This window comes from Neophocaena asiaeorientalis, unplaced genomic scaffold (genome assembly GCF_003031525.2).
Source record: "Neophocaena asiaeorientalis asiaeorientalis breed wild unplaced genomic scaffold, Neophocaena_asiaeorientalis_V1.1 scaffold473, whole genome shotgun sequence".
Taxonomy (NCBI): domain Eukaryota; kingdom Metazoa; phylum Chordata; class Mammalia; order Artiodactyla; family Phocoenidae; genus Neophocaena; species Neophocaena asiaeorientalis.
This window is the reverse complement of record NW_020174935.1, coordinates 1,655,540-1,667,518: the sequence shown is the minus strand read 5'-3', so window position 1 is coordinate 1,667,518 and position 11,979 is coordinate 1,655,540. Positions and strand designations below refer to the sequence as shown.

General features: G+C 48.2%; 1 protein-coding gene across 1 annotated transcript in view; it reads right to left on the bottom strand.

Annotated features, from left to right (window-relative positions):
- Positions 1-938: 938 nt before the first annotated feature.
- KDELR3 (KDEL endoplasmic reticulum protein retention receptor 3) overlaps positions 939-11,979 on the bottom strand; it is an 11,785-nt gene continuing 744 nt past the window's right edge. The window contains exons 2-5 of the mRNA XM_024761629.1: positions 8,195-8,295; positions 4,369-4,527; positions 3,261-3,513; positions 939-2,400 (exon numbers count right to left, since the gene is read on the bottom strand). Coding sequence (XP_024617397.1) covers positions 2,360-2,400; positions 3,261-3,513; positions 4,369-4,527; positions 8,195-8,295 — 554 coding nt within the window. The 3' untranslated portion in view covers positions 939-2,359. The remainder of the gene's footprint in view (positions 2,401-3,260; positions 3,514-4,368; positions 4,528-8,194; positions 8,296-11,979) is intronic.

The following is an 11,979-nucleotide window of genomic DNA, read 5'->3' as shown; positions in this document are numbered from 1 at the left end:
TATACTCCATGGGCAGGTTTTCTTTTTAAACTCAGTATTTGTAGAGCTAGAGTAAAAGCAACCCTTTGCCAGCTACTCAGCCCTTTTGGCCAAGTTATCTTGAAGGGTCTTAAGGGTTTATTAAGAACTCTTACTCTCTTCATACTCCCGTTCTCTGCAGTGCTTTGTAACAGCTTTTGGGTGCAGATTTTCCTCAGCATCCTTTTGCACTCAGCTTTTTACAGGTAGGTAGTGGACTAAAGTCCAAGGCCTTTTACTTTTCCTCCACCTGAAAGGTAGGTGAGATTGTCCCCTTCATAGTAATGCCATCCGTTTTACTGAGACTTCATGTAGCAGATGGGCCTGGAAAGAGTTTTCTGCTCTTGTGTTCACTGTGACAGGACAGGGACATCAGACAGCCTCAGAAATCTCTTCGTATCTCGTGTGGGGCTTAATTTTTCAATACTGTTGTTGATATTGTTCATTGACAGTGTAGTTAGAGGGGGGAGCCTCCGCTGCATTCTTTGGCTTAGGCCTGAGATTGCTTGCTGGTTTGTAAGATCAAAATATCTAAATACTTGAGGTTTTTGTTTTCCTCTTAAAATTCTTCAGGGAGAGAGAAGGGATTGTTTCTGAGGGGTACTGAAAGTGTGGTTGAATGTGCGACATACAGGTAGGTTGTCAGCATAAGCTGAAATGTATGCATGTGAGAACTTTGATATCCCCCCCACCCCACCCCCCCACTTTCTTCTTTCTTAACTTCTTTTTCTCTTCCTTATAGAAGTTGAGGCTGAGGGAGGATGGTAGGCACAGGAAAAACATGGCAACACCGCTCTGTGCTTTCAAACCAAAGCATCCCCCCCCCCCAAAAAAAAACATTGTCCCCCCCCCCCCAAAAAAAAAGTCTTAAGCACTGATTAGTCCATCATAGGCATTTTTTTTCTACACCAAAATTCTGGTTTTTATTTTATTTTATTTTATTTTTAACACAAAGGTGCCACCACAGGGCGGGTCCTACTCTCTTGCAAGTCTTGAAAGCATCCCTTTGCGGGCAAGGTCTCTGGGCAAGCAAGCGGTATTTGGTCTGCTACTTGCTTTCCTTTTTCCACCGGGGATATTGTAATCATAAAGTCAAAATAACAGCATATCCCAAAACTCAAAAGCTATTGTGGCCTGAGCACAGCTGAAATCTAGTAGTTTTTCCTGTATAGCTCCAGAGTTAAGTCTTCTGCCTCTGTGTCTGCCACTCATAATTCAGGTTCTGCCTTTGCTTCAGAATGTGAGCAGAAGAATCCTCATTTGATGCTAATTATTGTACTCATGGTTGAAACTCACTTAGGGAAAGGGTTTCTATGTTAAGCTGTGGGGCTGCTTCTCCCCAGTCCCTCCCTAACAATTCATTGTGTGGACTTCTCTCATCTAAAAGGTTGGTGGCTTTTGCTTGGGATCAGTGCTCTCTCTATTTATGTCCTTGCTGGTTTCTGAACACATTCCTGTTGCGTTAAGACTTGAAAGATTGTAGATGTATGACGTTCAGGCACAGGATGCTAAGAGCTTAAGAGCTTATGTTACTATTCTTAGTTTGTAAATTGTCCTTTTGATACCATCTTGTTTCTTTTGTAGGTATAAATAAAACACTTGACAATAAGGTGTGAGATTTTTATTGCTTAAAAAATTCTGACTACAGGCCAGTGACAGTCTCTTAAGAGTTTTTATTTGCTTCAAGACCATGTTGATTGACTAACACCTTAGCACCTAAAAATGTGAAAGGGGGGGTGGGATTAATTGTTCTTAGTGTGAAAATTTGAGAGCAACAAGACAGTACCTAGTAGGTAAAGCCTGGGGTATTCGTTTCCTCATAACATTTCCCACCTGTCATATCACCTCTGTATCTTGACTCCCTAAACTTGATGGTCTCCTACCTGGAAAGTGAAAATTAATCACAACAGTACACTCCTAATACTTAGGGCTGTCTGTGATCTTCATTTGGGGCTTTTGCCTTATACACAGCAGGGTATATTTCCAGATTGGGATTGGCTGTTCCTTAGCATGAGTCTCACACTAGGCCCTTAGAGAGCAACAGTTGACTTGATCCATTCATGGGTTAAACACCTAAGGTTTTTATGATGGTCCAGTTGACATTGTGAGGGTACCGTACTTATGTAATTGGCCCAAGTTTTAATTACCTCTATAATTTAAGGGAGATACTGATGAGAAGGTCTTCTAGATAGAATGATCAGCGCTTTGCTGAATGCCACACTAAGCATTTTTCTGACTTCAGTTTTAACATTTGGTCTCAGTCATGTAAAAGTCACCGGGAGAACACTTCAAATAGTTTGCTTCGTGTCCATGTTAAGGTGTAGAACATCTCTGAGGACCTTCAAATTGGCATTGGAAGACTTAACTTCTTTCCTTTAAGGACTAGAAGAAAATGACTGCAATTAGTACCTATCGTGAAAGGACTCCTTTATAACTTTGTGCGTAATCTTAGTATCTAATGCCTATTTCACAGCACGTATTCAGATGTTAAAGCCAAGGGCAAACATCTCTGCAGGTTTAACTACAGGTTCACTGACCCCATCTTGGACACTGATGCCACCACTCCCTCTTGGCAGGCCATGAATCTAGCAGTTGTCCTCAATTTATTTCACACCTCACACCCAGTGCACTGACAGTTCCTATCAGCTCCACTCTCGAGAAATGTCCCCGTCTCTTTCCACTGATGACCACCTCCTGGCCAATTCCAGCTGCTCCAGAACACCTCCCTGCTTTGGCTGCTTTTCACCCTACACAGCGGCTGGTGGACTGGTTTTCCGATGACCCCAGCTGCTGCTGTCTGTGGTTGGAATGCAGTGGGAATGCCTTACCCTGACCTAACTGAGGCCCTAGGTGATTCATCTTGGTTGACCTGCCATATCTAAGTTTACAGTTGACTGTACTAGCCTTTTTGTCCTTTATCATACCAAGCTGGTTCCTGCCTTGGGGCTTACACGTAAGCTGTTCTCTCTGGAATGTATTTGTCCTATATTTTCCTAACCCAAGTATTTTGTCAAATGTTATCTCATAGCTGTCTTCCCTGTACACTGCATAGTACCTAAAATATCCTACTGGTCTGTATTTTTTCATGGCAGAGTTTCCTGAAAACATTTGTCTTCCCATGTTAGAATGTAAGCACCATGAGGGGCACACAGGCTTGCCTCTCTTCTCTTCCATATCCCCTCAAACATTGAATGGATTGGTAACGGAGACAGTGCCAGCAACACTGTTCTCGCAGCACCTACCTTTGGTCACATACAAGTAGAAGAAGTCACAGTAGAAGATGGTTTGTACTACCCCAGACACCACTGCAATTTGGTCATAGAAATTCTCAGTCTGGTACCGCCTGATCCAGTTAGCCAAGTAGAGGGCCCGGTATAGCCCAAGAAAGAACAGGTAATGAGTAGTAATGGTCTCAGCCTCTCCAGTCTTGCTGATCATGAAGAGCTGGGGCAGGATGGCCACTGATTCCAGGTAGATAGAGAAAGTCCAGAGGATCTGAGCCAAAGAGAGAAGTAGCCAAAGGAGGCTGGTCAAGAAGGGGCCATCTTTAGGATTTAGTTACTAAAATGATGTTTATTGGAGAGAATACAGTGAAGCAAAAGAGAATTTTTTTTTAAGATGAACTGGTTCACCATTTATTCAGGTCTTATTTATTTGCCGCTCCACGTGGCTTGCAGAACCTCAGTTCCCCAACCGGGGACTGAACCCGGGCCACGGCAGTGAAAGCCAGAATCCTAACCATTAGTCCACCAGGGAACTCCCAGAATCATGGTCTTGAAATTTTTAATTATTTTCATCAGTGTATCATTCCACCCCTTTCTTTGTACATAAAAAATATTTTTTAAGAGATTCAAGCATACTGCTTTTTTCACAAGCATGAACGTTGCTATAGAACATAATTTTTAATTGTTGCAGAATTCTGTCATACAAACTTGATTTAATTGAGGCTGTGGTTTCTCAAAATGGAAGCGATGAACACCAGCATCAGAATCTCCTCAGACGCTTGTTGCCCCAAAGATTCTTGGGTCAGAGGCCAGACCTGAGCTGAAATCTGGGTCTGGACTGTGCTCTAATTTCCACTAATCACCAGTTGGCCAGAGGGTCTTAGTATTAAGTGGTGCTGTGATGCCTGCTTTGTTTATGAGCACGACTATTTAGATGTGCCCATTTTCAAGAGGAGCACTGTCCATAGCTTATTGGCGATTTCTAAACTTACAGCAATACAAGAGTAATGGCTATGGTTGTGGCAGAAAGGTAGCCCAGATGTTACCAAGGGTCCAGAGGTAAGGACTTTTTAGGGAGTGTGTTTACCTTTGGGAGTTAGTACTCTGTCTGGGTCCCTTCCCTTACCTCCAGAGGAGTGAAACTGTAGTTTTCAAGGAAGGAGAGGCCAATGACTGGGACCAGAAGAAACTCCAGGCGGAATGTGTCATTCTCACTGTCAAATGTTTTCTGGAATTTCCCATAGATCATGTACACCGTGACATAGGCACAGAGGAGAAAAACCACCTAAAAAGGGAGAGAGACATATGGGAATCGATAAAGTCATTTCCCAACCTATTTGCTGGGCTTCGAAGCCACCCTGAGTTGGGACCTACCAAACCCAGGGGCTAGTGTTCTGCCTTAAGGTGGAAAAGACGAAGTGTGCTTGCACATTTCTCTTGGGCCAATGAACCTAGAATCTGAAGCTAATGACCTTTTTGTTAAGTAACTCCATGCTTCTAACTGGGACTGATGGTGCTACCATGAAGACAAAGGTGCCCAGGCGTCCTCTCACTGTGGAATGTTAGGCCAAAAAAACCAGAATTGGTCTTTGTCGGGGGACTTAGTGGCATTCCATGGCTATTTATTTATTTATTTTTAATTTATTTATTTTCGGCTGCATTGGGTCTTCGTTGCTGCGTGCGGGCTTTCTCTAATCGTGGCGAGTGGGGGCTTACACCTCGTTGCGGTGCGCGGGCGTCTCATTGCGGTGGCTTCTCTTGTTGCGGAGCACAGGCTCTAGGTGTGCAGGCTTCAGGAGTTGTGGCTCGAGGGCTCTAGAGCGCAGGCTCAGTAGTTGTGGCGCACGGGCTTAGTTGCTCCGCGGCATGTGGGATCTTCCCGGACCAGGGCTCGAACCCGTGTCCCCTGCATTGGCAGGCGGATTCTCAACCACTGTGCCACCAGGGTAAGCCCCCAGGGCTCTTCTAAAGCCTCAACTTCCTGGATCTGCGTCAGTGACTTGAGAGCATTCTTCCACAAAGACTTGAATCAGTTGACCATGAATCCTTTAGAAAAGTGCTCTTTTTCTAACTACAGTAGCTGCCCTCCAGCATATAATGGTTTTATGATCTGGCCTCTAACGTAGGCCAGAGGCTCTCAAACTTGAATGTACATCAAAATCCTATAGCTGGCTGCCCCTTCCCCTGCCCCCAGGGTTTCTGATTTAGTAGGTCTGAGCGAGCCTGAGAATTTTGCGTTTCTAGCAAGTTCGTATGTGATACTGCTCTGCTGGTCCAGGACACTAGCCTAGAAAACTAATGTTTGCACTTCAAAACTGAGGTTATTTCCTCAAAGTCTTTTCTCACCAGAACAAGGCACACATGCTCTGTGTCACCATACCCCCATATAAAAATACTCATTGCTGCTTGTGAGCACATGTTCTGTAAATGTCTGTGTACCAGTCTGTCTCCCCTAGGAGAGGAGATTCCATAAGCGGGTCCATGCCCTGTCCACCTCTGAATCTAACTCAGGGCCCAGCACAAAACAAATGCTGGAATGAGTGAATGAATCAATGAAATGGAGATCACTTCTTCATTCCACAAATTCGGAAACTGGCCTCTTTGAGGATCCGAGACCTCATTCAGCCATGGCAAGGGCTGCGTTTACAATCCCTGCCAGGACTGCCCAGGTCAGACCCTTGGGCAGAGAAATAAACTAAGCAGGTGGTGTTTGCTACTTCTGTGTTGGATTTAAGGAGACAGCGATTTCAGGACCTCAGACTGTAGTTCACACTGAGTTCAACAGTGCACAAGTAACAGCATCCTCCATTCCACCAATCCCAGGAACAATATGCCCAGAATCCCAAAGGGACATCCCTGACACAGAGAAAGAGAACTCACTTTCAGTTAAATATCTTCTGGGTGCTAGGTACATTACACAGATTATCTCATGTCATCTTCACAATAGCCCTGCAAGATAGGTAGGATTCCTCCCATGTAGCCTTTTTTCCTTAAAAACAGGACTCCTATTAGACGATGTGCCCAACTAAAAACTAATTTCCCAGCCTCCTTTGCAGATAAGGATGGTCAGTGACATGTAGATGGAAGTCACTGGAAAGCTCTTTAAAAAGGGTTTACCCGGGGCTTCCCTGGTGGCGCACTGGTTGGGAGCCCGCCTGCCGATGCAGGGGACGCGGGTTCGTGCCCCGGTCCGGGAGGATCCCACATGCCACGGAGTGGCTGGGCCTGTGAGAGGCCCACGTACCGCAAAAAAAAAAAAAAAAGGTTTACCTGGCTGACAGGCACCCTATTGCTCTTTCTCCCCTTCCTCCTCCTTCCCGTCCTGAATGTGATGTGATGGTAGGAGCTCTAGCACCTATTTTGTGACTCTGAGGCAAACCTGAGGATAGATATCACATTCAGGACTAGCTATATCATTTGCAGGGCTTCTTGTTAAAAAATAAGTATTTCAAAATGGCAACAGCAGAGCATTAAACCAAGCATAGGGCCCTTCTGAGCAACTGCACAGGTAACAAGCTCAAGTGCTGGTTACACTAAAGCTGGCAGAGCAGAAAGTTAAAAGGAGATGCCATCCCGGCCCTAGACTACGCACTTCCAGATTTCGTGTTATGAATGAGATAAAAATAAATCCTTACCTTATTAAAATAACTCAAGTCTCTGTTACCAGCATCCAAACCGTTACATCCCACTTTACTGACTGAAACCTGGGCTCCTTCCACTAAACTGTGTTGGATGGTTGGTTAAAATCTCAGAAAATGTCTCATCCCGACCAAACCTCACAGCTATGGCCCAGGGCTGAGAGATGCTGTTTCTCTGTCTATAAAACAGGACCAAGCTTCAAAGCAACAGCTTCCCACGGCAAAACCAAATCCAAACTGTTCACCTGGATCATCTGCCCTCACCCAGCCCTCTGTCGGCACCCCTACCACCAGCAGGTAGCCCTCGCCTGCTGAGCTCCCAGCGTGCCTGCCTTCTGTCTGTCCTTTGAATACACCAAGCTTGTTCCTGTCTTGGGGGTCTTTGCATCAGCTATTCCATCTGCTTAGAATGCTCCTCCTCTGAGCTTAAGCCTTGTGTCACTCAGATCTCAGCTTACACGTCACCTCTTTGGAGAGGCCCTTCCTGATGACACTCCCTAAATAGCTCCCTAGTCGTTCTCTATCATGTAACCCTGTTTTTAAAACTTCTTTCGTTATAATTGAAGGAAACATCGTCCTATTTTCCTTATTTGCATAGCCTTATCCCTAAACAGTTTTTCTTACTTGTTTTATTCTGTCTCCCCGGTTAGAATGTAGGTTCTGTGAGTACAGGCGCCGCATATATCTCCTTCAGGTACCTAGCTCACAGTAGGTGCTCAATAAATGATTGTCAGATAAATGGACAAATAAGTTCTCTGACAGCTCAGGGTACCATGTTTGATTTTTTGCGGTACGCGGGCCTCTCACTGTTGTGGCTTCTCCCATTGCGGAGCACAGGCTCCGGACACGCAGGCCCAGTGGCCATGGCTCACAGGCCCAGCCGCTCCGTGGCATGTGGGATCTTCCCGGACCGGGGCACGAACCCGTGTCCCCTGCATCGGCAGGCGGACTCTCAACCACTGCGCCACCAGGGAAGCCCCGATTTTTTGCTTATTTTTTAACCATTATAATAGCTAACCTTGATTGAGTTTTTAATATACGACAGCTATTGTGTATTTACATTTATTACCTCATTTAACTTTCACAACAAAATCCTCTGAGGTAAGTACACCTATTCTTCATTTTGTAGAGGAGGAAACCAAGGTCCACAGAGGCCAGAAGACTTGCCCAAGCCCAGGTCCCACAGCTGCTAACAGCAAAGCCAGGATTCAAATCCAGGTCTGCCTGGCTCCACAGCCTGAGTCCCCAAGTATACTGTCTCACAGTCTGGGGGTTGCTTGGCAGCCCCCCACCATGGCTGCCCATCCCCCTTACCTTCATTACTGTGTTGTAGATGGAGATAAAGTTGGTGAACAGGTCCAGGTACCTGGTGGTGAAGACAAGAGCGAAAAGGATCTGGCTCTTCCCGGAGATGCCTGTAGCCGGATGGGGGACAGGAGACAATAAGAACACAGACGGCCAGGCTCACACACACTCGAGAAGCCCAGAGCCTGAGTTGGAAAGGCCTCCAGAGTGTCCACTTCATAATGACACCCTGTCCAGGACACTGTCACCCTCAGAGGGCCAGGAAACACCCCTTCCCATTGGGTCACTTGAGTCTTTTACTCTCATTAGGCTGTAATCTGTCACCCAGTCTCCAAATCAAGACATGAACACCAAGTTCCCAGGGCCCCTGTGCGTGCCTGCCTTGGTTCCTGCTCTGGGGAGGGCATGGGAATGGGGAGAGTCAGGCTTGCAGGGGGTAAGTGTCAAGGCTCCTCTTTGCTCTACCCCCAGGGTTCCACTGACAATCCCCAGAGCTCCATCTTTTGAAGAACAACTCAGACTCTACAAGGTGCTGATTCACCAGGGAGACCACAGCAGGTGGAGGAAGGCACAGGGCCAAGGGAGCATTCTATTTTATTTTTCCAAATTTAAAGATTAAAAAAGCTTTTTTTCTAGTTATAAAACTTATGACTATTTTTACTCATTGTAAAACAAAAACCAGATAATACATAGAGATGTAAATTAAAAAGCAACAATCACCTGAATCCCGAAGTCTGAGTGTGCGATCTTCCAGATCTTTGTTGGTGCACACATACACACAACACATATGTGCACACATATGACACATTTGGACGCATCAAGTTGACAAAACTGGGTTTGTACTTTCCATGCTATTTCCTCATCTGCTTTAAACCTTTATTTAAAGTTTTTTAAATAAAAACTTTAAACTTTTTATTTTGAAACAATTTTAGATTTACAGAAGAGTTGTAAAGAGTTGTAAAGACAGTACAGAGAGTCCTACCCTTCACCCAGCTTCCCCTAATGGTAACACCGTACACAATCATGGAACATTTGCCAAAACTAAGAAACTGACATTGGTATAGCACTACTGACTGAACTCCAGACTTTTCACGTTTTCCCACTGATGCCCTTTTTCTGTTCCAGGATCTAATCCAGGAATCGAGGCTACATTTAGCCATCATGCTCCTTAGTCAACTTTTGCCCACTTTTGATACATCGTGGAGGTGGTTCCTGGGTAAAAGCAAGCAGTTGCCCTGCCTCCCATTTCTCTTGCCCCACTAAGCCCACAGCAGTCTGGATACTTCACCAAACCACTCCCATGGTCCCCGACGCCCACGTTACTGCATCCAAACGTCAACTCTATCTCACCCACCCAACTCCTCAAGAGCCAGCTGAGCGCTCCGTCTATCCCAACCACACCTTTCTCCAGGTTTCTGTGGCTGTCCACACTGCCGGTTTCTCACCGCCTCTGGCCACTCCTGTCCTCCTCAACACCTAATCCTCAGAGGGCTACCTCTCTTCTCCCTCTGTCCCTTTGCCATCCCATCCGACACACAAGGGACCCTCTGGCTCCAGACTCTCCTTGGATCTCTGACCTATATATTCCTGCGTGACTAAATCCACCATCTCCCCTTGAACCCCCTCCTTCTCCTGTCTTCTGTCCTTCTGCCACCATCACCCCCTTTGTGCTCAAGGGAGAAAACCAAGAGCCATCCTTGAGCCTCTCTCACCTTTGTCCCCTCACCCCTGGATTTTATTCTAACTATGATGGATCTACTGGGGAGTTTGACACCAAGAAGTGACATTACCGGGATTCAGGGTTTGATTCCTTTGTATGCCTGATCTGTGCCTTTTCTAATTATTCCTCTGGTGAGGGACATTTTGGGGAGAGGGGACAATCCTAACGACTGAGGATGAACACCACTGAAGCCCCTAATATCCTGGAGAGGGCTGGGTCCACCTGCCAGCTTTCCTACCAGCATGGCAACCCTGAGCCTCAACTGTAAAATGGGGCAGGACTGACGTGAGGACTAAATAGGATTCAGTGAGAACCCGAGTGCCTCCCTGGGGGTCTGGCAGTGGGGCTGGCTGTGGGTGAAGGAGCCCCCTGGGGGAGGGGGTCGGAGTCCAGGAGGCAATACTGATCCAGCTCGGAGCTATGCCTTTCGTTATGCCATATCCCTGAGCCCTCACTGAGGTCTGGCCAGGGGGGTCCTCAGCCCCATTCAGGAGGGTCCAGGCGGCTCTAGTGGGGATGCTTGGCTACCCCCTCACTCAGCCTTTCCCCACTCCTCCCCTCTTTCCATCCCCAGCCTGCCAGGCCCCTGGGCTTCACTCACATTTTCCTTAGCTCTTTGGGAGCCCTGGAGATCTTGAGCACAATGTTTTTTTCACACTGTTTTGAAAGCAGTGAATAATTTCCACCAAAGCAAGCTGCGCATGGAGACCCCAGGACACAGAGGAGAACAGGAGCCAGTACCTGGCCAGAGTCCCTCAGGGAACCCACTGGCCAAGTACAGACCTCCTGCCATTTGACAGATGGGAAAACTGAGGCCCAAGGTTACACAGTGAGCCCGTGGCAGAGCAAGAATGAAGCTCCAGTCTCCTGCCTTCGGGGCTGGGTCACAGGGGTGTCACACCAGGCCCTGCTCCTCGGGGCTGACGGGCTGGCATCCAGGAACCTCACCCCCTCCGTTCTCAACCAGGCCTGTGCTGATTCCTCTCCGCACACACACAGGCCCCACTGCTCACCCGCCCTTTCCTTTTCCAATAGCACTTCGCTTCCCTGACAAACCGTATCATTTACTCGGTTGCTACCACTGTAGCTGGTTGGCGGTCTCCCACTGATAGATTCAGCTCCACCAGGCCAGGATCTCTGCCTGTTGCCCGGATATATCCCAGGTGCCCGGTACAATGCCTGGCAGAGTGGGATGGGGAACAGAGCCCCCTCCTGGTCACGGCTGCTCACCCCGTCCAGGGCCCTCCAGTGGCAGGGACAGGTCCAACCTAGATTCTTCCTCTCACTGGAGCCGCTCTCAGGGCTCCTGGCCCACTTCCCCTGAGTGGGAACCTGAGGGCCCGTGAGTGCCCATTTCCCTGGAGACCCCAAACCCGAATGGCCTCCAGGTCTGGAATCACTCCCTCTGCAGTGACCCTCACACCGGCACCCACCTCTCCCCCCCACCAAGCCCCCTGGGCCAGCAGCCTCCACGACGCTCTCTGCTTCCTCTCTCAGCCTCCCCACACAGCTTCCAGGGTCCCCTCCGAGCCCCTCCCCTGCTCCCCAACTTTTCTTGGCTCCCAGTCCCAACTCCCTACTTGACAGACAAGGCCCTTTCACATATGACCACCCACCCCCCTGGACTCATCTCCCTCCCGGACCACCCCGAAATTGGGCTGCTCACCATTCCTGGGACATGCCCTGCCCTCTGTGACACGACACACCCTTCCTGGGTGACACCCTGCCTGTCTTCCAGGACCCAGCACAGAGCTGCTCCCTCCATGAAGCCTTCAGGGGTCCACTCTGCCTCCTTGGCGCCCACAAGGAGCCTGGGCACGTCTCTGTATCCCTTCACCCCAGTGCCAAGCACAGGGCAGGCGCCTCCAGGACACCAGTGGACAGAGATGGCTGCAGGCAGCTCAGCCGCCTCTTAATACACGGGGTCTGTTTGGCCACCACCAGTCCAGCCCTGAAACTTCTCCAACCCCCTAGCAGGGCGGCCAGACTGCTGGGCAAAAGGGGGACCCCCTCCCGCCCTCCCTGGGCTTCTGCTCATGGGCGGCTCCATGCCCACCTGGGCCTGGCTGGTGCC